Source organism: Dermacentor silvarum, chromosome 3, assembly GCF_013339745.2.
Source record: "Dermacentor silvarum isolate Dsil-2018 chromosome 3, BIME_Dsil_1.4, whole genome shotgun sequence".
NCBI lineage: Eukaryota > Metazoa > Arthropoda > Arachnida > Ixodida > Ixodidae > Dermacentor > Dermacentor silvarum.
The window spans coordinates 128309352-128336059 of NC_051156.1; the positions used below are offsets into that span (position 1 = coordinate 128309352).

The following is a 26708-nucleotide window of genomic DNA, read 5'->3' on the forward strand; positions in this document are numbered from 1 at the left end:
TGTACGTTGCATGCGTGATTCCGATGCATGTATGCACTGTTTGCTTGACTTTGCTCAGTGCTTGTAGCCTCTGCGTCACGATAGGGATGAGCCACTACATTTTTTGCCTGCTTAGTGGGATATGAGCCATTGCTGAAGATGACAATTTTTGTACCACTGGATCGGACGAGGCGTTTTTTTTTCAAGGCCTTCGGTGATATGAGTCACTTAAGGCTTAAAAAGTGCATTTCGGCAGCTTGACTGGCCCCGGCACCACCAGGTTACAAAGAAAGCAACAAAACAGACTGTGCAGAAGATTTCCTACATTGGATAGCGTTCGATATATTCCTAAAAAACAAATAAATCACCACAATTATTTTATGTCCAAACCGAATTTATTTTAAGTTCAAGAAGACCCATTATAAGCAATTTCAGGGCGTCTTGTGATAAGTGCTGTGTGCCTTGCTACCGCACCTCCAAGATTCAGTTGATGCAAATTTTATTGTGTATTCTGGCAGAGACGCTGTGTGGTTAACGCTCGAAAAAAAAAAACATGCGAGCCGCAGGAGGTTCAAAAAATGTTTTCGTAGCTCCGCAACTATCGATGTAGATCGACAGGGAATTCCAGCACCGCTTTGTTCGAACTTTCCTTATTTCATTGCTTTCTTTTGCTCGGAAATTTCTATACAGTGACTGCGAAGGCCCTCAAAAGAGATAACGCTGCTGCGATTAAATAGCAGGGGGTGAAACACATGCTGCAGCGAAAGCGGTAACGCATTCGCAAAGTTTTCATTATGTCAGAAGTACATGCATACGCGACAGATAACACAGTCTTGGACCAAGAACATCCGCAGGTTTTGCAAAGCGCACAAATACACACATGTTCAATCCTAACGACATAATTATTTTACCTTTAATGCTTAAGGATAGCTTACAAATTAATAATCAAAACGTTGTCACTTAACAGAAGCGTGGTCGCTAGCACTGTAGAGACCTAAATATATGACGCGCTTCCTCGTCATTTTAACTGCAAGGAGGGCGTACAGTGACCCTTCCTAGCTTTCCGCTGCGGCGCATCCGTTTTTTGATTTTGCCGCGGTTCTCCATACCTCCACCATTGTGATGCTGCGGCGCCATACCTGCCGTTGCGACAGGTGGCCTTAATGACGCTCTTCTTCCACCCTCCTCGCCACTACTACTTTTCGCCAGACACGAAACGAGCCGTACACACTCACGATCCTTCGTTCTCCGTAAGCGGCCGCCAGAAAGCTGCTGCTTCGTCGCCGGCCATAACCATGCCTGTCGTGCTGTACAACCTAGTCGGCAGTCCACCCTGTGGCTTCATCCGCTGCTTGGCCAAACATATCGGCGTCGAGCTGAACCTCAAGGACCTCAATTTAGCCAAAGGAGAACACCGCACTGAAGAGTTCCTCAAGGTTGGTATATGTGGGCTGGGCTTGCACCCTCGTGTGTACACACTGAAACTATGTCTCGCTTTGCTTCCGTGCTTCCGTAGCGCGTTGTAGGATCATTGATGTAGCTTTCTCGAACGCTCAGTAGCTTTCATCCAAAAATAATTTCTTTATTGACGCGAAGGTAACTAAGCCAACCTTCCACCCAAACACATCTGTGGAAATATTCGTACATTTGTTAGCCACGTAAAATTTGCCTGTAATGTTCAATGGCACACTGAACGAGTCACATTTTGTCACGAAGTTATTTGAGATTTTTTTCGTTGACATTCTGAACCGTGTATTACTCCATATCTATCATATTTCTTTTTATATAGGACTACGATAAGGGTTAGCATTATCATTCTACCTGAAACCTATTTTCTAGGAACTGGCACGATTTCTTTCTCTAATTTTTCCCCCGACAGCCGTTTCTTATTATTCTATCCTCCCTACTCAGTGTTTCAGGCTGATGGCATTCTTTGTACGCAGCACAAAACAATTTTTACAGTTTAATGCGCAGCACTATGTGTGGCAGAGCTCATAAGGACGTGTGTTTACAAATGAAGGCAGCTAGGATCGATGTGAGCAGTATTAGGTAATGAGAGTTCAGAGTACGTCTCCATTGGTAAAGCGTGCACGCGACGACGACAGGCCTCGCAAGCTTCGTTCGCGACTCGACGTCCTTGATCACCTCTCACAGGCACGACGTTTGCGACAGAGCCAGCGTGGCTGCTTGATCGTTTCCGTGCAGTCGGCGTGTCTGCCGAGTGCTTCTCTGTGCATGTTTCGAGAGGCTGTACTACGTTCCTCCGCTGAGACAACCGGCAGAGGAGGAAAGTGACGCGCGGCCTTGAGCCGCTGCCTCAAGTGGTGCTCGCTTCGTGTGTTCAGGGAGTGTAATGATGTTCTGCAAGCACGCCAGGTTCGCAAAAAAATGCAAGCACTCTTAGGCTTATATAATCATTTTCTAAAAATAAATACATATGCGCCTCCCAACTGTAAATGCGAGAGTGTTCACGGTAGTTGAGCAATGATTTGGAAATGGGGGGGGGGGGGGGCTGACTAATTTCCAACGCGTCAGTTCAGGGCGGGCAAAAATGTTCGACAACACGGTTTCGCCATAGACTATATCATTCTCATTACATCTCTTAAGGCGCTTCACTTTGTCTTCGCCAGCCCTCCTGTCACCTATTCAACACATTTATTCCAGGTTATCAGGTCGCAGTCTGACAGAGGCGATAATTACACACGCTCTCCTCCTCGCCTGATACGTACACCACAGCGAGTTGTAGATCGCCAGCCTCTTGAATGCGGCCGAATATCTTTTTTGTTTTCTATTTTTAATAAGACATCAATTTGTTGTGAATTATTGCCCGCAACAAAGAAATAAGCGTTGCCAGTGGTCAGACGTCGTTGAGGCGGTTGTGCTTGTCCGGCAACTGCAAGCCATTATGAGTGACTGTCATATGCTGTAATCTTTTCGTCAAATAAGACCATTTCATTGCAGGAGCGGGTCTCGTTGCAGGATGGAAGTGGCTACAGCGCAGAAAAAAAAATAAAACGAATAACATTGACAGACACAAGCAAGTGACTTGACAATAAAAATTGAATTTCAGTTTCACATATACACACACACACACACTATTTCATGAACACATGACCGCCACTCGCAAAACTATGTGAGCAGAAAGGTACAATGACTAAAATTACACAAATGCTAAAAAAGTTAGAAAGATACCAACTCGTTCGTTGTTATACGTTGTTGCCGATTCAGTTGAGGAGCCTTATTGAGCGAGATGTTACTGAGACCATGAGTATAAATTATGAAAGTCACTGATTGTTTCCTATTTACTCGACCATCTAGCATCCCTTACAAGCGAGACATATTCAGATAGCACATAAGATGTTCGTGGATAACGCAGTAAAAATATTTAGGAAGACCTGCTTCTTGTAAGGACTATTCGTGTTTCCTGTTGCCGTCGACGTGATGATTCAGAATAGTTGCAAGGAGCAGCGCTATCTAGTCGTCATGGTAAAACACAGAACGTCCTTATAAAGTGTATCTGCTGTTCTGAAATACTTGAAACCGCAGCTGTGCTTGCCGTATTTCTGCGTTCATTAACAATAAATTTTACCTAGGTATTACCAAACTAAGAATTAGCGGTACACTTAAGACCATTCAACTTGGACGGCACATAACAGTGTTACAAAATAAAAATTATTAAATCGTTGAAATACTGACTACCTCAATGATGAAAATAGCGAGAACGTTTTAAAACGTTGATTAATATGTTTGATGAATTGGTCGAATCCTTTGTACCATTCACGTTGTAAGAGGAGTCCGCGAGCTAACGTTTGTACCTCCCCCCCCCCCCCCCCGTTTTATTAAGCTGGAAATTATCTAGGAAGCATGAAGCTGCTTTTGACAATAAACCAACAGTGCTTGTTTCTCTTTCATTTGATTGCTCATTTACGCACATTCTTCTAACCTTTATTTCAGGCACTTAAAACTGATTGGAGGCCATGAAAGTAATCTGCGTAGCCTGTAAAAACCTATTTAGTACAATAGTTCCCGTTGCACCATCACAGATACGACGGTGAGTTCGCAATCAGTCAGCCTAACTATGAGTCATTAGGAATCAGTAAATAATTTTTCACAGTAATGATGTAATTTTGAAGGCTAAGTCCTCCGTCTGGTGCTGAGGAAGATACGGTTCGATTTCTCTCTCTCTATTGATTTATGCTAGGTAGATTAATTCTACGATCGTCGTCGACGGGCTCATTGGTACCGCCGGTGCCTCTCGCACTACCGCTTCACGTTCACTCCCCTTGCATAGAGAGGGTCGGTATTAAAGAAAAAACGGGCAAGTTTGCAGTCGGTCGTGCAAAGCTTAGGCACACCGAAACTGTCGATCCTAGAGTCTTACTGGCTGCTACTGCTAGGTATTAACTTGGTTGCTGCTAGGTCTTAACTTGGTTTAACTTAACTACGCATGTAGGAAGGTATTCTCGAGCGATCATTTTCGGAGGCACCTTCCCTTTCGCGAGATTATGCGTGACTAGCGCTCGACGCGTTGGCACCTACGAGTGACAGCGTTCCTGGCATGTAACAAACGCAGGCTGGCTAACCAAGGTTGGCACAGTGCCAAGAACGCTGTTGCTTGCCGACGCCGAACGCGCTGGCGACATTTCGCGTGACTAGCGCTGGACGTGTCGGCGCCTACGAGCGACAGCGTTCCTTGCATGCCACAAAAGCAGGCAGGCTAACCAAGGTTAGCACAGTGACAAGAACGCTGTTGCTTGCCGACGCCGAACGGGTTGGAGGCGAGCCGCTCGATTTCAATCGGCCAGCTTTTTTTCTCGTGGCTCAGCGCGCCGTGGAGAGAAAAGAGGTGGGGGTCGGGAAGGGAGGGAGCTGGCGAGGAGGAGACCGCATGCACGCGGTCTTCTCTTCCTTCTCCTGGTTTCCATGGTTACGGCGCTGCAGTTTCTTGAAACGAACCACGAACTACGGCTGGCTTAAATAGCTTCGCTGTTAAAAGCACCATTACGCCAGAATTGTTCGCAAGAGAAATGTCTAACCACCGTAGTTGCTTAGTGGCTTTGGTGTTACGCTGTTAAGCGCAAGGTCACCGGAAAAAATACAGGCAGTGACGGCCGTATTCCGATGGGGCTGAAATGCAAAAAACGCCTGCGCGCCGTGCGCTGGGTACACATTATAGTACCGCAGGTTATCCGATTATAGAATAGTCTTCCACTGTGGCGTACCTCATAATTAGTTAGTGAATTTGGCAAGAAAATTCAAGAAATTAATTTATGAAGAATATCCAACCAATCCAGATGCTGGACATATTATCAACGAAGACGGTGGGCCAAAGACAACGAGCAATTACTGATGGAAAACATTGTGAATTCGGAGACACATGCTTTTGAAGACGTCAATGGCTTGAAATACAACAATGTTTGAATGTTTTTTGCAGATATTTACCTACAGAATAGCATCTTGATTGCTTTCCCACCTGTGACGCACTTCGTCCGCTAAATGACTTGCTTCTCTTTCACTACGAGCCCTACCTCCTTGCTGGGCTAACTCCAAACGTCTAGTTGAAGCAGAAGAAAGTCAAAGACCAACCACGAGTAAAACAGCTTTGGCTAGGGCTGCCAACTCTCGAGTCAATGAAGTCGGAAAGGGGGGGGGGGGGGGGTGGCGTTGACCGAACCCGCCAGTGCCAGAAGCCGCCAACCTACGTGTAAAAAAATTCGATTTTGTTGCAGAGCTGCCATGTCGCAATTTACGAGATGAAATGTACAGAAGTCGGTCGGCCAACACGACAACCGGACCAGATATGATTTGAAAGGTTAGGGCGTATGAAACAACTGAAACCTTACTAAAATAAAATAGAATTTATTTTATAATAATAAACGACAAAAGACAAGAATGTGCATCGGACGTGTCATAAATTATGACAATGATAATATATATATATATATATATATATATATATATACATTGTACTGATTGTCATTCAGCAGGGAACAAAAGCTAAATTCGGCACATTTCGCCGACCCGACGGCTTCAGGTCAGGACCCGAGATAATTGCTCAAAAGTCGAGGCTGTCCCGCTAAATTTGGGATTGTTGCGAACCATAATTATAGCACCATTTGCTTGTTATAAAAACAATAAAGACGCACACAGCTCGTGATTAGTGAATGTGGTTTTCCTGAAGCTGCTGTTATAGGGCAAACTGCCTAGCTTCAATCTGCTGGTCGTCCAGGTTAATCTACTTATTATGCAGCATTGCAGCTACATCGCAGCTGCAATGCTCTTGCTTCGGGGCTTTCCGTCTACAGTCGCCGCATATGTATAGCTTTTTTTTAGAGGAGTGCACTCGATAGCAGTCACGCGCGAAATACTGTACAAACTAGGGTATTTGGGATGCAGCTGTCGATGGAGCATCCAAGAAGAGAACAAAAAGTGGAATGGGGCCGAGAGTGAGACTTCCTCTCGGCCCCGTTCGGTAATGTCACATGGCCAGCTGGCGAAACCGGAAACAAAGGTAACGCTAAAATGGGATAAAATACGAAAATTAAAGAGCTAAGAGAAGTTCTGGTTTTAACTAGATATCATATATGTAATTTTCTATCATATGTATTTAGAATAGGAATAATTGATGCAGAATAAATTATCAAGGAAGCAGCGGGCCTTTGGCAGCAGTTTGTCCACGTAAGCCGATCACGCTTAGGCATTTACTCAGCAGGTAGTGGAACCCTGCTGAGTGTGCGATCTGCGCACAAGCTGTATCAATGTACAGCAGTAAGCCTAAGCGCTGGGCTAGTTGGTGCATATAATGAACACGGATATAAACCAACAAACTAAACGCATACACAGACACAACTGCACAGGACGATGCTGGTCCAGCATCGCCCTGTGCACCTGTTGTCTCTGTGAATTGATACTGAACAAGGAATTAAACCATAGACGCATACACAGCCACAAAATGAAATTAACAAAGTAAGCCAGTCTTTTTATCGAGCCAATGCACGTCGAGAACGCGAAGAATTGTCGCAGGATAACGTTTGAACTTGCTTCATGCGCGACAACGATGACAATAGCAGAATGACGCGGCCGTGCTATGTAGCGAGAGGTGGCCCAGCGGTAGAGCACCCGCCTCGTATGCGGGAGGTACCGAGTGGCCATTATGGGACCTCAACGCTTGGAAACGGGGTGTTTGTCCTCAACCCGAAGGCGTCCCCACCTCAATAGGTGCTTGGGGCGCCACATGGAAATGGCCGCCATGGGAGCGGCCCAAACATCACTTTTTTGTGACATCACTTGAGAATGACGCGTGACCCTCATATGTATGTGCATAGAATGCCATCAGCGACACTTAATGCGTGTGTATGCACGTGAATAAATATTACTTAAATGACGTGTATCGTGCTATTATTTGTAGCCTCCAAGCGATTTACTGTATGGTACACCTTTAAAAAATATCTATATTATTCGAACCATTTTATTGATAACGTAGTAAAAATTTCATAAGAAACAACAAAAGTTTTTCGTATGGCTCGTCAGGCACCTCAAGCGAGACCTACAGTGGTAGAAAATATTGCCGAGGCTTTCGTGTCAAAACAGAGCAGTCATGAGTAGGAAAACATAATTTTGACACTACCTTTTACAGTGAACTGTACTGCACATTTAATGATATGGTCACGGTGTCTTCGTTTTAATTAGGTGGTCTCGAAGACAATGTTCTTGAAGAATACGGCTTCAATGGCAAGGACGATACCGCCACTGTAGCCTGAAAGTTCGTATACGAGCTATGGCTTCGACATTATTAAATCCACCTAGCGTGTGCCCACGAAGCCCAGTGATGCTTTAGTCATCATGAAGAGCTTCCCACTGGCATACTAGTTGCTCTTTTCCTTTTCGAGTACGCTGAGCACGAGGTCGCGGGATCGAATCCTGGCCACGGCTGCCGCATTTCGATGGGGGCGAAATGCGAAAACACCCGCGTACTTAGATTTAGGTGCACGGTAAAGAACCTCCCGTGGTCCAAGTTTCCGGAGTCCCCCACTACGGCGTGCCTCATAATCAGATCGTGGTTTTGGCACGTAAAACCCCATAATTTAAGTTTTTAGAGTACGTGGGCGCGAGTTGTCCCTTGTAGAAATGCCTTTTCGAATGCTGTTGACATGTTTTGGAGCATTTGTTGACTCCATAATATTTTATTAACAATCATTGTCGAATCCAGCCATCTTGTCATTAAGCGCGCCACAACACTTTAGTGTTGTTTAGTGTTTAGTTGCTTTATTGACTTAGCGCTGTTCACTATACGTTGTGTAGTTACTGAGTCACAGTAAGTTACATATTACGGGTTGAAACACGAAATATTTTAATGTTTTTTGTGGCTGGTACCATCAAGTTAGGGCTCTTCCAAAATGCGGGACCTTCCCTCACAAAACGAATGTTGCCTATTTTGTTTTAAACCCCCTCTGCACACAGAATAATATGTTCAGAAAAAACTCAACTGCCCCTTTGGTAAATTTTGTAGTGCTGTTGAGCATACAGACGCTGCACTGCAGAGTTAGGAATGTATTGTGCGAATGGGCACAGAAAGCGAACTTTTCTGCCACGGCTGTCTGCTAAATATGCATCACCGGGCCGTTGTAGAACGACCATGCTACATAGGCATCATTGTTGCTATAGCTTTTTTTCGTTATTTCTCTATATGTTTCATCAACTGCGGATTTCCTTCAACTTGGCATGGCATGTACAGCGACGTACAAATGTAACTTTCCAACACTCTAGACAAGTTTGCTTCAAAGCACATCTAATGCAGGACGGAAGAGCAGGATGGGAAGTTCTTGAGCTCAACGTCATTCCTTAAAAATGCCATTTCATGAATGTTTATAGTTAAAACGCTAATGAGGCAAATCTAGCACGGCCGTTTCACGATTGTTTTTTCTTGGCCGAAAACAGCTTTCATCATCACCTTTTTTTTCCTGAACTCACACCCTCTTTTATTTGCGATTAGGCATTATGATTTTTTTTCTTTTTCGCAGGTAAACCCTTTCCACAAGGTGCCGGCAATTGACGACGATGGCTTCGTTGTCTACGAGAGGTATGATGCATCGATCATTAAGTTAATTCCTTGCTCCAGGGTTAGTAAGCGTTCGGCTTGCTATAAATTTGGCCTCCGTTAACTACATGCGCCAACAAGTAAATCTTCAGAAGGCTTGACATGAGACAATGACATGACTCCATAAAAATTGAACTTTGGCCTGCCAACGAAGCTAATTCTCAGAGGGGTAATGCTGCAGTCATCCCTTCGATGCGAGGCAGGCGAGACCTATGAGTCCTGGACGACGACCGACAAACACAAACGCTTGTCTGCACCGACAGCCGCTTGTATGCTTGTCTGCAGTCATTTTGTTTACGGCTTCGTGCTGTACGAGCACATTTACGCAACTACAATGGATTGCCAGATATAGCTAAATCTACCAACCACTTGGGCTTCCTAGATTTCCCGTCGTGCTCCGCACACGTGCTTCACTCTGGGTTTTTTGATGGTGTGGTGCAAAGCATGCGTGTCTATGCAGTCCCTTGAAATTGCACTCGGCTCCCAATCAGTGCCAGACAGATCGGAATCGCCGCTGTCTGCTTCGATCGAAGAACTCTGATTGTAGTTTTCGTAGTTGTGTTGTAAAAGCTGCTTTGTCCGCGTGCCATGTGCCTCGTTCGTGTGATAAGATCAGGGTGTAATTCTCGCGCGAAACAGAGCGAAAACGCGCAGCCTGGCAGAAATGTTCGTCTATGGGACTATGATGTACTATGGCTGCGTAAGTTTGATAGGTTACTAATAATGAATTCCACGTGAGACACAACGTAATCTGCTGTGGCTAAGTATTGTAGAAAATCCGTGTATTCGCAGCCTTAGACTCTTTTCAGCAATTATTCGGTTCCAGAATGACTTTCCCCTCGCATTCAGCAGGGAAGTTCGTCGAATTTTAAATTGTAAGCTGGAATATGTAAACTAGACGTAAAGAGAGTATAGATGGCGCTCAGTCGACAAAAAAAGCACAGATTGAGGTACGGAAGTAGTAGGGGTAGAGGGACGGGTTCGCCAATAATGTTACAGCATGATTACATTAGTGACTGTTTAGAAAATGACCGTATACTCGTACAGTATGTCGTCGTCCGTATAAGGCTCGGAACTGGGACAGTTTACTTTGTACAGTGTGAAACTTTGCAATTCCCGAAACACTAAGAGGACGGATCTGAGCAAGAAAGTGACGCATAGCCTGACGTGCCCAGCTTGACGCTGCCCGCGTCATAATCACTGCGAATTTGTTTTATTAGGACAAATAGAAGAACATTTATTTCTAAAAAGGCAGAGCAAAAGGCAGAGCTTGAGCTTATGCGCTCTAAAGCTGGGGAAGGGGGAATACGGGAACGATAGGGAATGAATGCGGGATGGAGGTCAAGTGTAGCAGTATCTTTTTTTCATCGCTCCGTCGAAGAATGCCTGGCCCTCCTTCAGATTTAGTTCTCTTGCTCTCGATCTCTTCAGCAACGCCATCGCCTACTACCTGCTTCGGAAGTATGCGCCTGAGTCAGACTTGTACCCCACCTGCATCAAGACGCGTACACGCATCGACCAGGTGCTTGCAGCCGCCAGCAGCAACATACACCCGCAGCTGGGGGCATTTTTCGTGAGTGCTCGCTTTCCTGCAATACGCCAATAATTTACATTTATTGGCACCTTGCTCGAAATCTTGTTATATAAGTTAGGCTCGGGAGGTAAATAAGGCTAACTAAATAAACTTCATCTGATGAAGGTGTACTGCGATACCAGACTAGTAGAAACTATCGACTTTTGCGTGCGGGTTATTGTGTGGATGTGCGTGTGTGTGATGGGTTTCTTTGTCAGTCATTGTGTGCGCGTGTTCTAGGCGCGCTTTTTTACAAACAAAATGTTTCACTTAAGTTGTACCAAACCTAAAAATGCATTAAAGCTGCTCGTATGTGACCAATTTATTAATGTTCACTGCCCTTTTGTGCAAATCAAGCTACTCTCTGCTATAAATAAAAGACATTAGTCATGAACAAATTTTAAGCAACCTTTAAAGTAATTATATGAACGCACAAACATAAAGTTGAGGGTATGGGTAGACATACGTTCCATTTCATTCCATGAATAAAGCTGCAGTGCGTGTTAGATGTGTGTCCTTATGGAAGTTATGAATGAAGAAAGCGTTTCGTGCAGGTGAAACTTGCGAATAGGCTGCAATCGACAATGATTACTACGAGGTGACCGCCGATATCATCGTATAAGCCGTACTGATATCCGCCACCGTAATTTTATCAGCCTCCACGAAGTCTGTCCACAGGAAAATGATAACAGAGTAAGTTTAAGGGTTACAGATAACCCTCTAGTATAATATTTCTTGAAATCACCCCTTCAGCGGGGAACATGAAAAAAGTGGAAGCCGTGGCTATTGTCATTGGTTCGAAGTCTGTTTGATAGCCCTGATGACGCTGCTAGTAATCAGCGTGTCACATACGATTTTCCAGCTTCTGTGTGTCTTCTTTGGTGCTTGCAAAAGTCAAAGACAAACAAAACATCATCGTGGAACGAAGTCGTCATAATATTTCTGAACAATAATCTATCCAATATTGTATTGAAAATTTTTCGTGTATGCCAATAGCTAGAAAGACACCTCTAGTTAATTCATTGATATCATGAAATTAGGTTTATAGCGAACGATGTTCTTAGTTCCTAGAAAGAACTGTGAAAGTTGCATTTGTGTAGCCCGCATCATTTCATTAACGTTTGGCACAAGTTAGTTGAAACGCGCTGTAGATGACACTCCGTGTTCTGCATGCATGCTTGTCATACTTAATATAATAAAAAATCAAGAAGGGGCCTGAAATATGGAGTAGCACACTGTGCCATAAATGTTACAAACAGGGAGAAGGTTCAAGCCTTTCTGAGGCTCATTACCTCGGTTTATAACCGTTATAGCCTCGCATGAGTCGTATTTCCGCTCTCAACAAACAGGACGGAAATCAGAGGGAATTGAAAATCACTGAAAGACGCGTTCGTCCTACAGTCGATGTAAGTAGTTTAATGATGCCGGTCGATGGGATTGATGAATACCTTCCTAAAGCCACCCGCTGCGGTAATTGTATCACATAAAGGCACGATGCTAAAGGAAGTCTGCGCCAAGTTGTATGCGATTGGATTTCATCGCAGACCGTCTTCATATGGCTTATTGTATAAAATCTGACACAGCCGCTTCCGAGACCAACCAATAAATATTCTTATGTCTTCGCGATACACATCTTTCAAAAGAACCATGCAAACGTGCGTTCCGACATGAAATTTTTGTATATTAACACTCGGATCTTGCCTTGCATTGACTATCTCTTATAGTTGAAAGTATCGCAGGTTTTTAGTAGTAGGTGGGGCACTTGCAAGCGTTGTTGTAACTTTTAGTCTCCTAACAGGTGTTCTCTGAAAAAATGTTCGACACCTGAACGACTAACTGGTTTTCCTTGCCGGTTTTTTGGGATACAGGGCCCGAATTCACAAAAACTTCTTACGCTAGAATTTTTTGTAAAAAGAATTTTAGCCCATGCGGATGCCATACATATAATAAGCAAATGCGGCTATACATATCATTATGCATAGCAAATACATATCATTAGCAATGGCAAAGCGAACTTACGAAAGAAAAGCTTTGCGAATCTGGCCCCTGGTTTATAGTTCACAGTATATAGTTATATAGTCATAGTTCACAGTTACGCGTTTTTGATCCGTATTTATTTTCTAGCAAATATTGTTTTTTTTTGCGCTTTCCTAGCCACTCAATTTCTGCATATAAACCGTACGCAGTGCCCTTCCGGGCATGTAAGGCACATTAAAAAAATGGTAATTTGTATTACTACGTAAATACATTGTACTAACGTATTCTTCAATTTTCTACGCAGCGACCACGATACTTTCAGGGTACCAAACCAAGCTCAGAGGAGATGAAAGCCTTCGAAGAAAACGTACTGAAGAACCTTGAGAACATCGTAGGAGACAGCAAGTTCGCCGTGGGCGACAAGCTCACTGCTGCTGACCTCTGCCTAATAGGCCACGTCACCGTCGGTCTAGAGGTAAATGTGACGTTGCTGTCATCTTGTTTTAAGACCACCGTTTTGTCCAACGTACCTGGCGTCCACCCCTCCTCATACGAGGCTCCAGACCTATGAAACACTCATTCGTTCGGTTCTTGGTTGAATGATTCGAATGTATGGAATCTAGACGAAAAATATGATATAGACAAAACTGAATATATCTAGAAGAAATTGATACGCTTGACCTATCAGTTGTTGGCAGCCTAATTTCTGATATAGTTCCCATTTTTTTATTCTTGAGCTTGTCACTCTCACGAGCCATCTAAGCGTTGAGTATTTTTTCTACTTGTTTGCGAATGCTCCGTTTAACTCTCCACAATTTCCTCAACTTAGCAACTATACCACAACCGCTACACCTGCATCCACAAGACACTATCATGCATTGAACATGTGTCCTTTTGATCACCGCATTGAAACGTTTAAAATTGTTTTTCCATGTATAAATAAAACGCTGCAACATTTTACCTGGCCATATCTGGTCCTTATCCGGTAAAGGAGTGGGATTATTCGGGAACGATAAAAAATGAGGTTGCTTTGACATGAAGTAGGACATGGGATCAGGCGGAAATGCATGGAGGCGATATTTAGATCAGGGACAAAAAATGACCTCCCTCATTTCATCTAGGCGTAGTAGCAACAGCTGCACGCGTTGCACGCGTGAGTTCCACTTAATGGGGAGCGCAGAGCATAAATAAAAAGCCGGCAGATCCCACGCCCTCTGGGAATCGATGTTATGCGGAGCAGTGCGTGGGGAGCCCACCAAGTTAACGAAACGACCATGAGAGCACCAAGACGTGGGCGGCTCTTTCATGACCTGCATGACACGTATGTCATGACATTCATTTCGTGAGTTCTCAGGAGTCCCTTTAGCTACACCTAAGAGACCTCAGGGCGAAAGCCTTAATCATACTCGTGACTATCACTTCTACCAACATCCTATAGTGTTTCCATCACTTAGTGCCCACGTCCAAACCCATTGCAGTGTTTTTTGAGTGTTAATCCTTTTTTCGCTTAGCCATCGTCATTTTGCTGAGTCATGCTCATGACTTATGTACTTCTTTCTCGGGTTTTGCATGCCAAAACCAGGTCTGATTATGAGGCACGCCGTAGTGGAGAGCTCCGGAATAATTTTGACCACAGGGGGTACTTTAACGCGCACTACAACGCAAGCACACGGGCGTTTTTACATTTCCCCTCCATCGAAATGCAGCTGCCGCAGCCGGGATTCGATACCGCGACCTCGTGCTCAGCAGCGCAGCGCCTTAGCTAACTGAGCCACCGCGGCGGGTATGCTCATGACTTCGACTTCTACCATCATCCTTCACTGTTTCTTTCACTTAGTACCCACGTCAAAACCCATTTCAGTGGCTTTTGAGTATTAATCTTTTTTCGCCGAGTCATTGACGTTTTTGCTGAGTGATGCTCATGACTAGGATTTCTACCATCATCTTTTAGTGTTTCCTTCACTTAGTGCCCACGTCCAAACCCATTCCAGTAGTTTTATGACCTACATGACACGCATGTCACGACATATCATTTATTTTCGTCATATACTCTTGGCATAGTATGCCAATTTTGGTACATCATACCAAGTTAACGAAACGACCATGAGAGCACAAAGGCGTAGGCAACTAGATAGATAGATAGATAGATAGATAGATAGATAGATAGATAGATAGATAGATAGACACAGACAGACAGACACAGACAGACAGACAGACAGACAGACAGACAGACAGACAGACAGACAGACAGACAGACAGACAGACAGACAGACAGACAGACAGACAGACAGACAGACAGACAGACAGACAGACAGACAGACAGACAGACAGGCAGGCAGGCAGACAGACAGACAGACAGACAGACAGACAGACAGACAGACGGACGGACGGACGGACGGACGGACGGACGGACGGACGGACGGACGGACACGGACAGACAGACAGACAGACAGACAGACAGACAGACAGACAGACAGACAGACAGACAGACAGACAGACAGACAGACAGAAAGACAGACAGACAGACAGACAGACAGACAGACAGACAGACAGACAGACAGACAGACAGACAGACAGACAGACAGACAGACAGATAGATAGATAGATAGATAGATAGATACTGTCAAAGTAGCAAATTCGCCAAGAAATGCTTGGCATTTAATAAGCATAGTAAACCTGGAATATTGGTTTACTCTGTCCATCTATATTTTTACGCAGTCGTTGTGTCTCCTTGAGGCCACCACCTGGGCTTCAGTTTCTCCAAATGGCGAAGAGAAGCACAACTTAGGCCACCAACGCCACACTGAGAATCGAACATGCCTTTGAGGCTATTTTTAAGTTCGAAGGGGGCCGCATGAACCCGTGACAATAGCTCAATATCCGTGCTGTGCCATTTGTGGGTTGTTTCTGGACCACGCAGACTCTGGTGTTCCTGGCATCTGTGCATGCATTTCGGACGATGCAGCGCGCAGTAGGTGGTGTACAAATTTTTACCTTCTTTATACTAGTCAGTCGCTAGAGTCGTTAGCAATGTGCATAGTGATAGGTGGTGCCCAAAACCCGAGGTCTATGATGTGTTCGGCTCCGGAAATCGCTTTCACCGCCTGCTACAATCAAAAGTATAGCCTTCAAGAATTGCATCTGTTAACCAGAGGACACCGTCACTGTGCATGGCTTCGGAAACCAAGTATAGTAAGTTAATACTTCATAGGGCTATTCTCAGTTTGAAGAGTGCAGGGAGAAAAGTCGACGAAAAGGCCATCTGGTAGCAATATGAAGACACGAGGGGTTTGTGGGCTGTCGATTACGAACGAATACGAGGTTTAAGAAAAAGCTTTAGCACGCGTTCGACTCCAACGGAACCTGTTTCAGTTCATGTAAAATTATGAAACATTTCTATAATTTAACCGCTAGACCAATTCGTGCACAATTTGTTGCAGTTGAGAGAGCAGCGTAAATTCTAGTGACCCTAAAATATAATGTTTTTATTAAGAGCCATACATTTTTACACAAACTTTTACAATTGGTAAGTAAAAAAAACAGTATAGTGCGAAGTTTACAAACCCTGACTCTGCACCAAAAACATTTATCGCCGTTCTGTAAACTACATTTACAAGAGCATCTAACGTGGACAAATTTTAAATATAAATTGACAGCTTACATGAAGTGTTACAATGTACACAAGAAATTTATAAAAGTCCTACTCACTGATTAGCAGCGCTTACCAGAGCGAGGTATGATACACTGATTTTGTCTCCTTTAGAAGTAATATTAGGCACAGGTTAAGAAATATGATTCAATTTTTCATTGCTGAGGTACAAAGTTGTAAGCTTGACAGTTTTGCTTGGCAAGATTTTGCAATTCTGAGCAATGTTTTCTTAAGAAAAATGCAGGGCATACATTAATCGTGTATGCAATAGTCGGTCACTTTCGACAAGTAGTACGACCTTTTGTGCCAAAGCCGCTTCAGTGCCGGAAGTGTCAAAGGATTGGGCACGTTAGTGCAGTTTGCACAAAGTGTGCTCACGATTCTCTGGGTCGCACAGCTCCGACGCCTGTCGTGCAGAAAACCAAAAGTGCGCCAATTGCCAAGGCTCTCACGACGCATCTTCCAAGAATTGCCCACATCTGAAAAAGGAGATAAAGGTCTTGAGGCAAATGGTCAGGGATTGTTGGTCGCACAGGTAGGCTGCCGCTAAGGTGCAACGCCGGCATTCACATCGCCGGAGATCTTGGAGGAAACCCACTGCTATTGCTCAGGGATGCACCGCGTCCGCCGACAGTCCACACACTTCCACAGACAACTAGCAATACTAGCAGTGAGGATCCTACGCAGAAAGTCTCGAATGTCATTGCCTCACGCGAGGAGTGGCCTCCGCTGCCAAGGCTAGACCAACAAGCGGAGACGCTACATGAAGCACGCTCGCCGAATGATGCTTCACCTTCGGGCAGCCGCCAAGAAGACGGCAAACATTGTTACCATGATAAGGGCCCTTATTAACACGTTCCGAGTTCTCCTGACGTCCATACACAATCCAGCGGCTCGAAGTGCGCTTCAGATACTGGATGCACTGAATCCGGTACTGTCCAGTCTTGAGAAGCACAATGGCTGCTCCTCTGCACTCATTGCTTAAACAAGTCAAGGAAGCGCCTATCTTCTAGTGGAATGCCCGTGACCTAAATCCCGTATTTCGGACTTTCATCCCTTTCTTTTTAAGAACAAATTTGCAATCATCGTTATTTTGACCCAAACATTGAGAGCGCGACACGCTTAACAGGATATGAAGCTTTTATGTCTGGCACCTGTAGCGACCGCAGCAAAGTCGTCGTTTATGTCAGATGGGATTTCACTTATGTTTTACACCCAGTGGCACCTGATGACGACATTCCGTACGTATGCTTGACTGTAAAATGCAAGAACGTTACAATCACGCTCGTAGGTGCCTACATTTCACTTTCGAGCTGATTTAACCACGCAAGACTAAGTGCAATTATAAAAGTGACACCTGAACCATGGATTATTACCGGCGATTTCAATACGCATCATCCGCTATGGGGAAGCTTAGAGATGGATCGCAGAGGACGACGTGTACTAACCTACGTGTCGAACCATGAACTCTGCTGCCTAAATAATGGAAGTCCCACTTTTCTGCGGGGTTTAACTTACAGCAGCTGCCTGGACTTTTGTTTCAAGATCCCTAAGTAGCAGTGTGAAATGGTTCCCAGACAACGAAACGCATGGTAGTGTCCATGTTCCAACATATGTTAAAGTCGAAGGTATAGGCAAGTCACACTATACCACAGCTCCTCAAGGGGTTCCTCAATACACGTTCCTCATGGAGCAGATGTGACAAAATTCTCAGAATCTGTGTACCAGGATACATCGAGGAGCTAATTAATGACGCTGCTCAAAAGGTCACACGCGTTTTTAGACCTATTCTGAAATTTTCTGAATTCGAAGCGGAATTGGAACGCCTCCAAGCTATTTGCCGTGGCGCTGAACTGACGCTACCGGAGCACCAAGTCAATCTGCGGCTTGAGGGAGTCGACACGCATACAGAAGAAGATCCAGCGTCGGATCAGCTTACTACAGTCTCTAAGTTGGAAGACTTTCTGTGATTCCCTTGACCCACATAAACCCCTGTCATATATATGGAGGACGGTACGCGGTCTTCGAACATCGCCGCAACAACACCACCCCTTCAAATGCCTGGCCTCCTACCAAGGTCACCGAGAGATCGACGTAGCGGAGGACTTCTGTTTGAAGGTTGCCGGTCAACCGTCCTCGTTCGCTGCGCATGATTTCTATCACGTTCCCATCTCGAGGGATCCTCGTATGGACAATCTGTTTTCCATCGAGGAGTTGCAAGCGGCATTGGCAGCGTGCAGACGTTCCTCATCGCCCGGGCCTCACGGGGTGACGTACACAGCTCTTGCCAACCTCGGTCAAACAGCCCGGCATGCTCTTCTGGACGTGTACAACAATTCGTGGCGTGAAGGAGTGGTCCCTGCTGCATGGCACTCCAGCCGCCTTGTGCTTCTGCTCAAACTAGGCAAATCACCTCTAGACGTGGCGCCTTATCGTCCCATTGCTCTGACCAGTTGTCTAGGAAAGGTGATGGAGACGATGGTGCTGACACGTCTAGAGTGGTATCTAGAACAGTACGAAATATACCCTGAGGCTATGGAAGGCTTCCGACACGGACGTTCTTCTATAGACAATGTCACAGATCTTGTCTCGTCGGTTCAGCACGAAAAAAACCCGAAAGAGACGGTCAGCGGCGATGTTCCTGGACGTTAAAGGCGCGTATGACAACATAACTCATCGAGCTGTCCTGGACGCTTTGGGCGATGTCGGCCTGGGTGGCCTTGTTTTTCGATGAATACTTAGCTATTTGAAGGACAAGTCATTCTTTGTGCAAACAGAGGATGGTGTGACATCGCAGCACAACACCTACCGTGGCGTACCACAAGGTAGAGTCTTGACCCCTACTCAATTTATTCTAGTGCTCATCGACCTGGTTCATTCCCTTCCGCAATCCGTCCATGTGTCGATCTATGCTGACGACATATGCATTTGGTCATCAGAAGTTACGCGTCCCCAGGTGCGCGTCAGATTCCAAAAAGCGGCCACAGTAACATCAGGTTATCTTCGAGAACGAGGTGTGGAGGTGTCATCAGAGACGTGTTCTATGGTCGCTTTCACGTGCAAAGAAATTAGACCCTATGTCGTCAAAATTAACGGACAGCCAATCATCTACGAGGAGACACACCGTTTTCTTGGAGTGATAATCGATCGAGACCTCTCCTGGAGTCCTCATATCTCCTACCTAAAAAATTACAACATCTTCCCGTAGGGGAACCCTGAGTAGTATGCGAAGCAGCCATGGGGTCGACTCAAGGTAGTTTTATCAGCTGCATAAACTTGGACATGCAGCAGCACCAGCAACGCGCAGAACTGTTGTCGACGCCGTCGGCGTTTTGCCCGCGTTCGCACCGAAAGCGCGCGGCGTCGGTGACTGTTGCCGGTGCCTCTGGGGCGCCTACCGTCGCGTCTCTAACCTAAGCTGCTTCGCCTTATCGCACGCGGAGCCGCAGGTGTTGCCATTCGTTGCGCAATTCGGAGAGGAGAGGAGCGTCGGAGAGGAGAGGAGGAATGCCGAGAGGAGAGGAGATGAGACAAGGAGAGGAGGGGGAGGAGGATGCGCATGCGCCGTAGGGGTGTGGACACCGCACGGCGGAGGGAGGGAGTGACATAGCCCCGACCATAAGATGCTTCGCATCTAAAAGAAGCTGGCCATGGTAACGCATGTTCTCAGATTTCTCGCGGGAAAGTCATGGGTTGCATCTGTGCGGGCGATGCTCCAACTCTATAACGCACTCTTCCTGGGTCTCCTACGCTATAGCTTAACTGTACTGATTGGGACCGGTAAGACCAACCTCCGTGCCCTCCTGTCTGTGCAAGCTCAAGCTCTGCGAATATGTCTTGGCCTTTCAAGGCGTGCATCCACGGCAGCAATAATAACCATCGCGCATGACCACCCCACCAATACGTACATTGAAGTCGACGCTTTAAGAATGCACATCAGGCACTTCGCCCGACTTCCATCGCATCATCTCGCCTTCCTTCCTGACGCTCGACCTCGTTCAGCGTTTAACAGGATTATCGCCGCCAACCATGAAACTTTACCGTCGAACTTCACGCCTGCAGCACGACCATCTCTACCGCTGCGGTGCCTGCATCCAATCGAAGCCCTTCTTGTAATTCCCGGTACCAAAAAGAAAATGGAGATGTCGTCATTCGCCCTCAAACAAACTGTGCTTTAATTCATGCATTAAAAGCACACAGAACGCACCCACGTTTACACGGACGGTTCTGTCTTCTCCAAAAGTTCAGCGGGAGCAGTTGTAATTACCATAAAATCTGTCACCGTCCAATTCAAGACATATCACATTACATCATCGACGGATGCAGACCTCGCAGCTATCCGTGCTGCTCTGGAATTTATTGGTCCCAAATCATCACAGTCATGGTCCATCTTTTGTGATTCGAAGGCAGCTCTCCAGTGCCTGCTGTCCCCTTTCAACCACGGACCTAAAGCACAATTAGTCGTTGACATCCGACTACTTCACCATCAAGCAACTGACAAGGGGCACAACATCATCTACCAGTGGATACTGGGTCACTGCGGAATTTCGGGAAATCACAGTGCGGATGACGCTGCCCGATCAGCCCACGATGGTGCCCCTATTATATCTATACTACTGTCAAGAACAGACATAGCCGCAAAACTTCGTTCCCTCACACGCGAGCTTACGCAGACTCTGTGAAACACCAGTGATTTCAGCAACGCACGACTCCACAGATTGGATCCACGTCTGCAACTCCGTCTTCCACCAGGGCTACCACAAGCGGAAGCAACACTTCTGTGCCACCTGTGGCTCGGCGTGACATTCACGAACGCCTATTCCTTCCGCATTGGAATGGCTGACAGCCCTGCTTGCGAAAACTGTGGCTGCGAGGCGACAATCAAGCACCTCCTCTGTGACTGTCCCCGCTACAATGTGGCAAGAAAAGTGCTCGCGACTGCGCTTGAAAACCTGGACAATCGCCCCCTCACAGAAGAAAAAGTTTTAGGGCACTGGTCTAGACGGGCTTCAGCATTCAAGGCCTTAAGGGCGCTGCTGAAGTTGTTAAGGGCTTGTGAATTGTGCGACCGGCTTTGAACGTTGTAGCGCGTAGGGTCGCGTTACTGCGCGAATTTTCTTACTTTACTTTTTTTATTTGTTTCTTCTATCACCTTTCATCTATCACCTTCTATTTACACGCCAGTGTAAATACCTAGCCGGTATTTACACTGGCTAACTTCCTTGTCCTTCTTTCCATTGCTTTCTCTCTCTCTCTCTCTCTTGCAACAGCCACTACACTTTATCTCTTTTTTTTTATTCCAATAAAAAAAACTCATATGAAACTCGGTGCAGTGGTTGCCAAGAAAGTCTATTTCTTTTTCCTATGCGTTTATGGGAGCACCCGAGCTAAAGCTTCCTCCTATGAACATAAGGATGAGAATATCGTAGAGGCATTGAAGTAGACGTTAACGGAGATAATTACAAAGGTGGATCGGAAGCCAGGGGCAGAACACTGCAGAGAAAACAAGCAAGAGATACGGAGAAAAGGGGTGAGAAAGGAAGGGAAATTAATTAAAATTAAATTATGGGGTTTTACGTGCCGAAACCACGATCTGATTATGAGGCACGCCGTAGTGGGGGAATCCGGAAATTTGGACCACCTGGAGTGGTGCACCTAAATCTAAGTACACGGGTGTTTTCGCATTTCGCCCCCATCGAAATTCGGCCGCCGTGGCCGGGATTTGATCCCGCGACCTCGTGCTCAGCAGCCCAACACCATAGCCACTGAGCAACAACGGCGGGTGAGAAAGGCAGGTGGGTTAACCCGAAAAGATTCTGGTTTGTTACCCTGCGCTGGGGGAAGAGTAAGGGGACATTAAAAATGGAAATAATAGCGGTGAGTAAAAGCAAAGTGACGAAAAGAATACAGGTTAGAAATGCGCGTGAGAACTATAGTCTGTCAGAGAGTCCACTCGAACGCGAAAACTTCAAGAGTGCCTTGATTGACTTGTGTGTGACGACTGTATAGGCCGGCGTTCTAGGACTGTCTGCTCCGAAAGCGGCCGGTCGTCAACACGTGCCAGCGCGGTCGCGGGTGACTGCCTGTGTCCTCTGTATCGGGGACAATCAAGCAAGCTGTCCCATGCAACTGAGGACCTTATAAAGAGCCGACAGAGCACGATGATATGTAGCCCTGGATATCAGGACAACCTGGCTAAAATGTCAAAATTTATCAACAAGTAAAGAATCAGCTGCGTTCTAGACTGAGAAAGCGGGAAAAGCCACAAGAAGCATGAAGTTAGCAATGAAAATATTCAGACTTGGCAGGAATAAGATTCATGGAAGTCATGAGATAAATAGGGATTTGTCTTCCGCAAACTCAATTCTACAATTGTAAACATCTCACGCCAGCAACGCAGTCGAGAATCGGTGTACTTGCAAAAAGAAACGTCTGTACGTACTGTGTGTCAGCATTGTGATGAAATAAAAGGGCTTTGCAAGGCCGGTCTAGCGGAAAGGTGGCAGGAGAACCCGTTACAATAGTATCCGATAAGAGATGCCATGGATATTGTTCTCGAAACGATTGTGAGCATGCATACTCAATGCATCCTGACTTTAAGTGCACAAATCCTTACACAAATACAAACATAATATTATCGCATACGAAGAAAGACGTTGTGGGATTGAACATTTATATGCTAATTAGACTTGCATGCAGACACGAAACGTGACGGTTTCATGAACTCGGTTATTCACACCTAGTTCTGCGCCAGACAAGGGGCTCTCGCTGATTCTGTGACTATCAATACGGTTTTTCTCTTGCAGTGTCCTTGTGTCGACCGAGTGAAATACCCGAAGCTTTCAGCCTACTACGAACGTGTGAAGAGTGTGCTTCCCTATTACGAGGAGATCTTCGGGCCGTTCACTGTTCAAGCCAAACACCTCTGGGAAAAGCTGAAGTAGCCGCTATTCATCTCTCCTCGATCCGCAAGTAATGAGAGAGAGTACGAATTTGAAAGGTAGGGAGGTTAGTGGCAAGATAGGTTTGTGGTTTGCTACCCTACACTGGGAGAAGGACAAGGGAAACACTAACCTTTTAAAAATGGCGGAATAAAGCTTTCTTATTGCTTTGACTTTGTCATGTGACAATTATTTTGTTTGTCATTTATTTGCTGATCTTTTTTTAACTGCACAAACTTTTCCCAAAGCGCGTAGCAGACGTATAGGCAAACATCAGTCTCACGCCCTTGCCGCCATGTATTGGCAGATGGTGCACAGCGGTGTGCTGAAGTTTAAATGCATACCAGGCTTATGGATAGCAAGGAATTCTAGACCACGGTGTAAGAACAGGTGCTCCGACGATGGAGAGGGCCGTTGGTGAGAAACACCTCTCACGAATGGTGGTGTTTCACGTCTGCACCGCTGCACGGCAGCACACGTTAGAAGGCTGAAAAAGCGGGGAATTCGAAAGTGTAAGTAATTGTCAGCTGTATGTAAAGCACGTTGAAAAAAAAGTAGTAGTAGTAGCATTAGTAGTAGTAGTAGTAGTAGTAGTAGTAGCAGTAGTAGTAGCAGTACTAGTAGTAGTAGTAGTAGTAGTAGTAGTAGTAGTAGCAGTAGCAGCAAAGCTTTATTATATTCAGCCACCGGACAGGCTCCTACTCCAGTCCCACCGCGGGGGTAGTGGGTGAAAACGGAGTTTGTCCAATGAACTACAATTTTTTACTGTTTCTGTCTTCCACTATAATAATTCAAATTCCTCAGGCGCCGAAACAGAAGATTATGACTCCGACAGTGCGTTCGCGTCGCATGCTCTAGCAGCCGGCGTGTGTCTAAGCGGCGCGGGGAGATAAGCTCTTAGTTTAGAAATGTTAACATCAAAATTCAGCAATCTATGATCGTCGTCATGGTAAGCGCTCAAAAATTCAAACAGTCTGAATTTCAAGAGAGGGAAGGGAGATCTGCATCTCGAGCTGCGACCTTGCCTGGTGGAGACGGATTGTAGGCAAGAAGTGATTCGCACCAAATTGCAACAGCGGGTCTTGCATGTGCAAAGACAGAGTTTCCATGCTCAGTGAAAAGAGCCGACTGCATGGTTCATAAGATGCTCTAGAACGTGGAGACCACGTCCTACGACCAGGAAAGTACGACTGCGAGAAGCACTTTGACCCGGCGTACGTCACAGGTTCATGGACAGCAGTGCACAATACATTTGTTCTCGTCAGCACGTCCACAAGAGCAAATTTGATAATGTGGCTAAGGTCGTGTAAAACTATGCCTAAAGATAGGCCACATGGGTACGTACGTGTCTACCGCACATGAATTGACATCTTTTTGTGGTTTACAAATTACAGTTATCTCTAGTCTAGTTTCCGTCGTGAATATTTAATAACTTTGAGCACGGCAGTGAGAGAAATACTATAAGATTTTGCTTAGAAAAGGCAGCAGAACACCTCAGAAATCAAAAATCTCATTTTAAGATTTTGTGACATAAAGACAGTGGCCTAAGGTTTACCGTTAAAAACAATAGCAGGCACTCTAAAAAACAGGCTGCAAAGCGTGGTGGTGGTGGTGGTGGTGGTGAATTGTAGCAACAGGCGGGTTTAGCCTGGCGTGCTCCAGCGCGGTGGCCAGGGAAAGTTCTGCCCCCGGCGCACCAGCCCGCTAGTTGCGTGCGCCCCCAAGTGGCGGACAACATTAGTGAAAGGCGCTGCGTCCTTCCGTCGGAGCATCTGTTCTTCGCACACCGTGGTATCGGCGCTCGCCTAGCCCGTCGCACACAGTAGACAAATCGCTCGTTCAGTAGTGTGTCTATTCTATAGGCGCGTCTATTTGGTTAGTAATTTCATGCCATGGTTCCATAAATATTTGCAAAGAGCTCGCCTCTGCCGGTCCTCACCTGCTTACTGGTGGAGTGCGGTGGCCGCTCTCTGCTGGTGCTTTCTCTCCACCAAGACAAATGTTCGAAGCGCTGACATTGTTGCACGCGTGATCTTCTGGACATCGCAGGCCTTGTCATGCCACTTCCCGCTCGCGACAGGTTTCACACAGCACCAACAATTACCTGCCGCTGTAGCTTAGTAGGTGTAGAGTTGCGCTGTTGAGCTCGAGGTTTTGGGTTCAATCAGGAAAGCGGCAGCCACATTTCGATAGTGGCTCGCATACTTGAATTTAGGGGGGCACGTTAAAGAATCCCAAGTCGTAAAATTATCATTAGTTCCCCTGTGCGCTCTGCCCCATAACCAGACCTTAGCTTTCATAGTGATTTGATTAATTTTTTAATTGTTCGAACAATTCGCTTAGGTTGTGGGACATGTGTGACGTCTACACTGACAGCACAACAGCCACAAAACAATCGCAGTACCGCCTGCAATATTTATGGTTTATAAAGATATACCAAAACGCAAGACCCTTTCTTCAGGTGCTTCTAATCTAGGGAATATTAGCTGCCTTCGACTAGCATTAGGCAAATTGTACGAAAAAGCTTCCACCGTACTGTGCCTGTGTCTTAAGCAACCAACGCTGTGTCTGAACTCTTTTTGTTCAAGCCCCTTTTCTTGCTCAACTAAGTTTTGACGCGCTTCATGAAATTTAGCTGCCGTGAACCCCTGTGCAAGATATATACTACAAAAAATATTTTTTCGTAGCACCGTTAGTTATCAAATTCTCTACCTGCACCTTGTCTTCAGCGTAATAATCTTTGATTGCTTGAAAAGAGCTTAGTAAGTTACTTAGGGCAACCTCTCATGCTTAGGCAGAGTTGCTTCCTGCAGCACTCTAACATACACATATGAATAAATGAAATATTTCTTCTGTGTCCAATTTCTTTTCCCAATACTGCAACCCTTTTGGTGCAACCAAAGGTGGATCAATGTAAACATACACTTAATACACACAACAAACACAAATAAAAAACAACATGGCAAGAGAACGTGGCAATACTTTTTACAGGAACTGTCGGCTGCGAAGCGAGCACGATAAAAGATTTTGCAAAATAAATGCAATTCAACGGCTTGGTCTAAGTTGGACGCCTCAAATAAATACTCTCGAAGAGAGTTCCAGTCTTAAAATAGAGAACTATCCTTCAATCCAGGAAAGAACACTTTGAATGGACCCGTTAGAAAAGAGCCGAGCTGGTTTTCCCACCGTTAACGTTCAGTTGTACAAGATATGACAATCAGTTTATTGCCTAAATGATGATTATTCGAATGCTGGTGAACTTCGTGCGTTATATATGGGACGGGAAGGAAGGTGCAACTGCTACAACAATGCTCTATCCGTGCATTATTCAGAATTTTACGATATTTGAGCCGCCGTATGTCGATTCAAGGTTACGTTTCTATAATATCTACTACCAAAAAGTTACCAGAATTTACGGAGCACCACTTTGTTGACAGATTTTTCCCTTCATAAACAGACTCAGTCGGCATTACAACGCAGTAGTAAGGGTTA

The 26708-nt window shown here is 45.6% G+C and overlaps 1 protein-coding gene across 1 annotated transcript; it reads left to right on the top strand.

The window, feature by feature from the left end:
- Positions 1-1193: 1193 nt before the first annotated feature.
- Positions 1194-23380, top strand: LOC119445775 (glutathione S-transferase 1-1-like). Its single transcript, XM_037710052.2, has 5 exons — positions 1194-1415; positions 9000-9058; positions 10508-10649; positions 12931-13101; positions 23082-23380. The coding sequence occupies exons 1-5, from the start codon at positions 1275-1277 to the stop codon at positions 23217-23219; spliced, it is 651 nt and encodes a 216-aa protein (XP_037565980.1). The 5' UTR covers positions 1194-1274; the 3' UTR covers positions 23220-23380.
- The last annotated feature ends 3328 nt before the right edge of the window (positions 23381-26708 follow it).

Coding starts and splice junctions, on each gene's coding strand:
- LOC119445775 (XM_037710052.2), top strand. CDS start 1,275: ATGCCTGTCGTGCTGTACAACCTAGTCGGCAGTCCACCCTGTGGCTTC. Junction 10,650..12,930: donor CGCAGCTGGGGGCATTTTTC/GTGAGTGCTCGC, acceptor TTTTCTACGCAG/CGACCACGATACTTTCAGGG. Junction 13,102..23,081: donor ACGTCACCGTCGGTCTAGAG/GTAAATGTGACG, acceptor TTTCTCTTGCAG/TGTCCTTGTGTCGACCGAGT.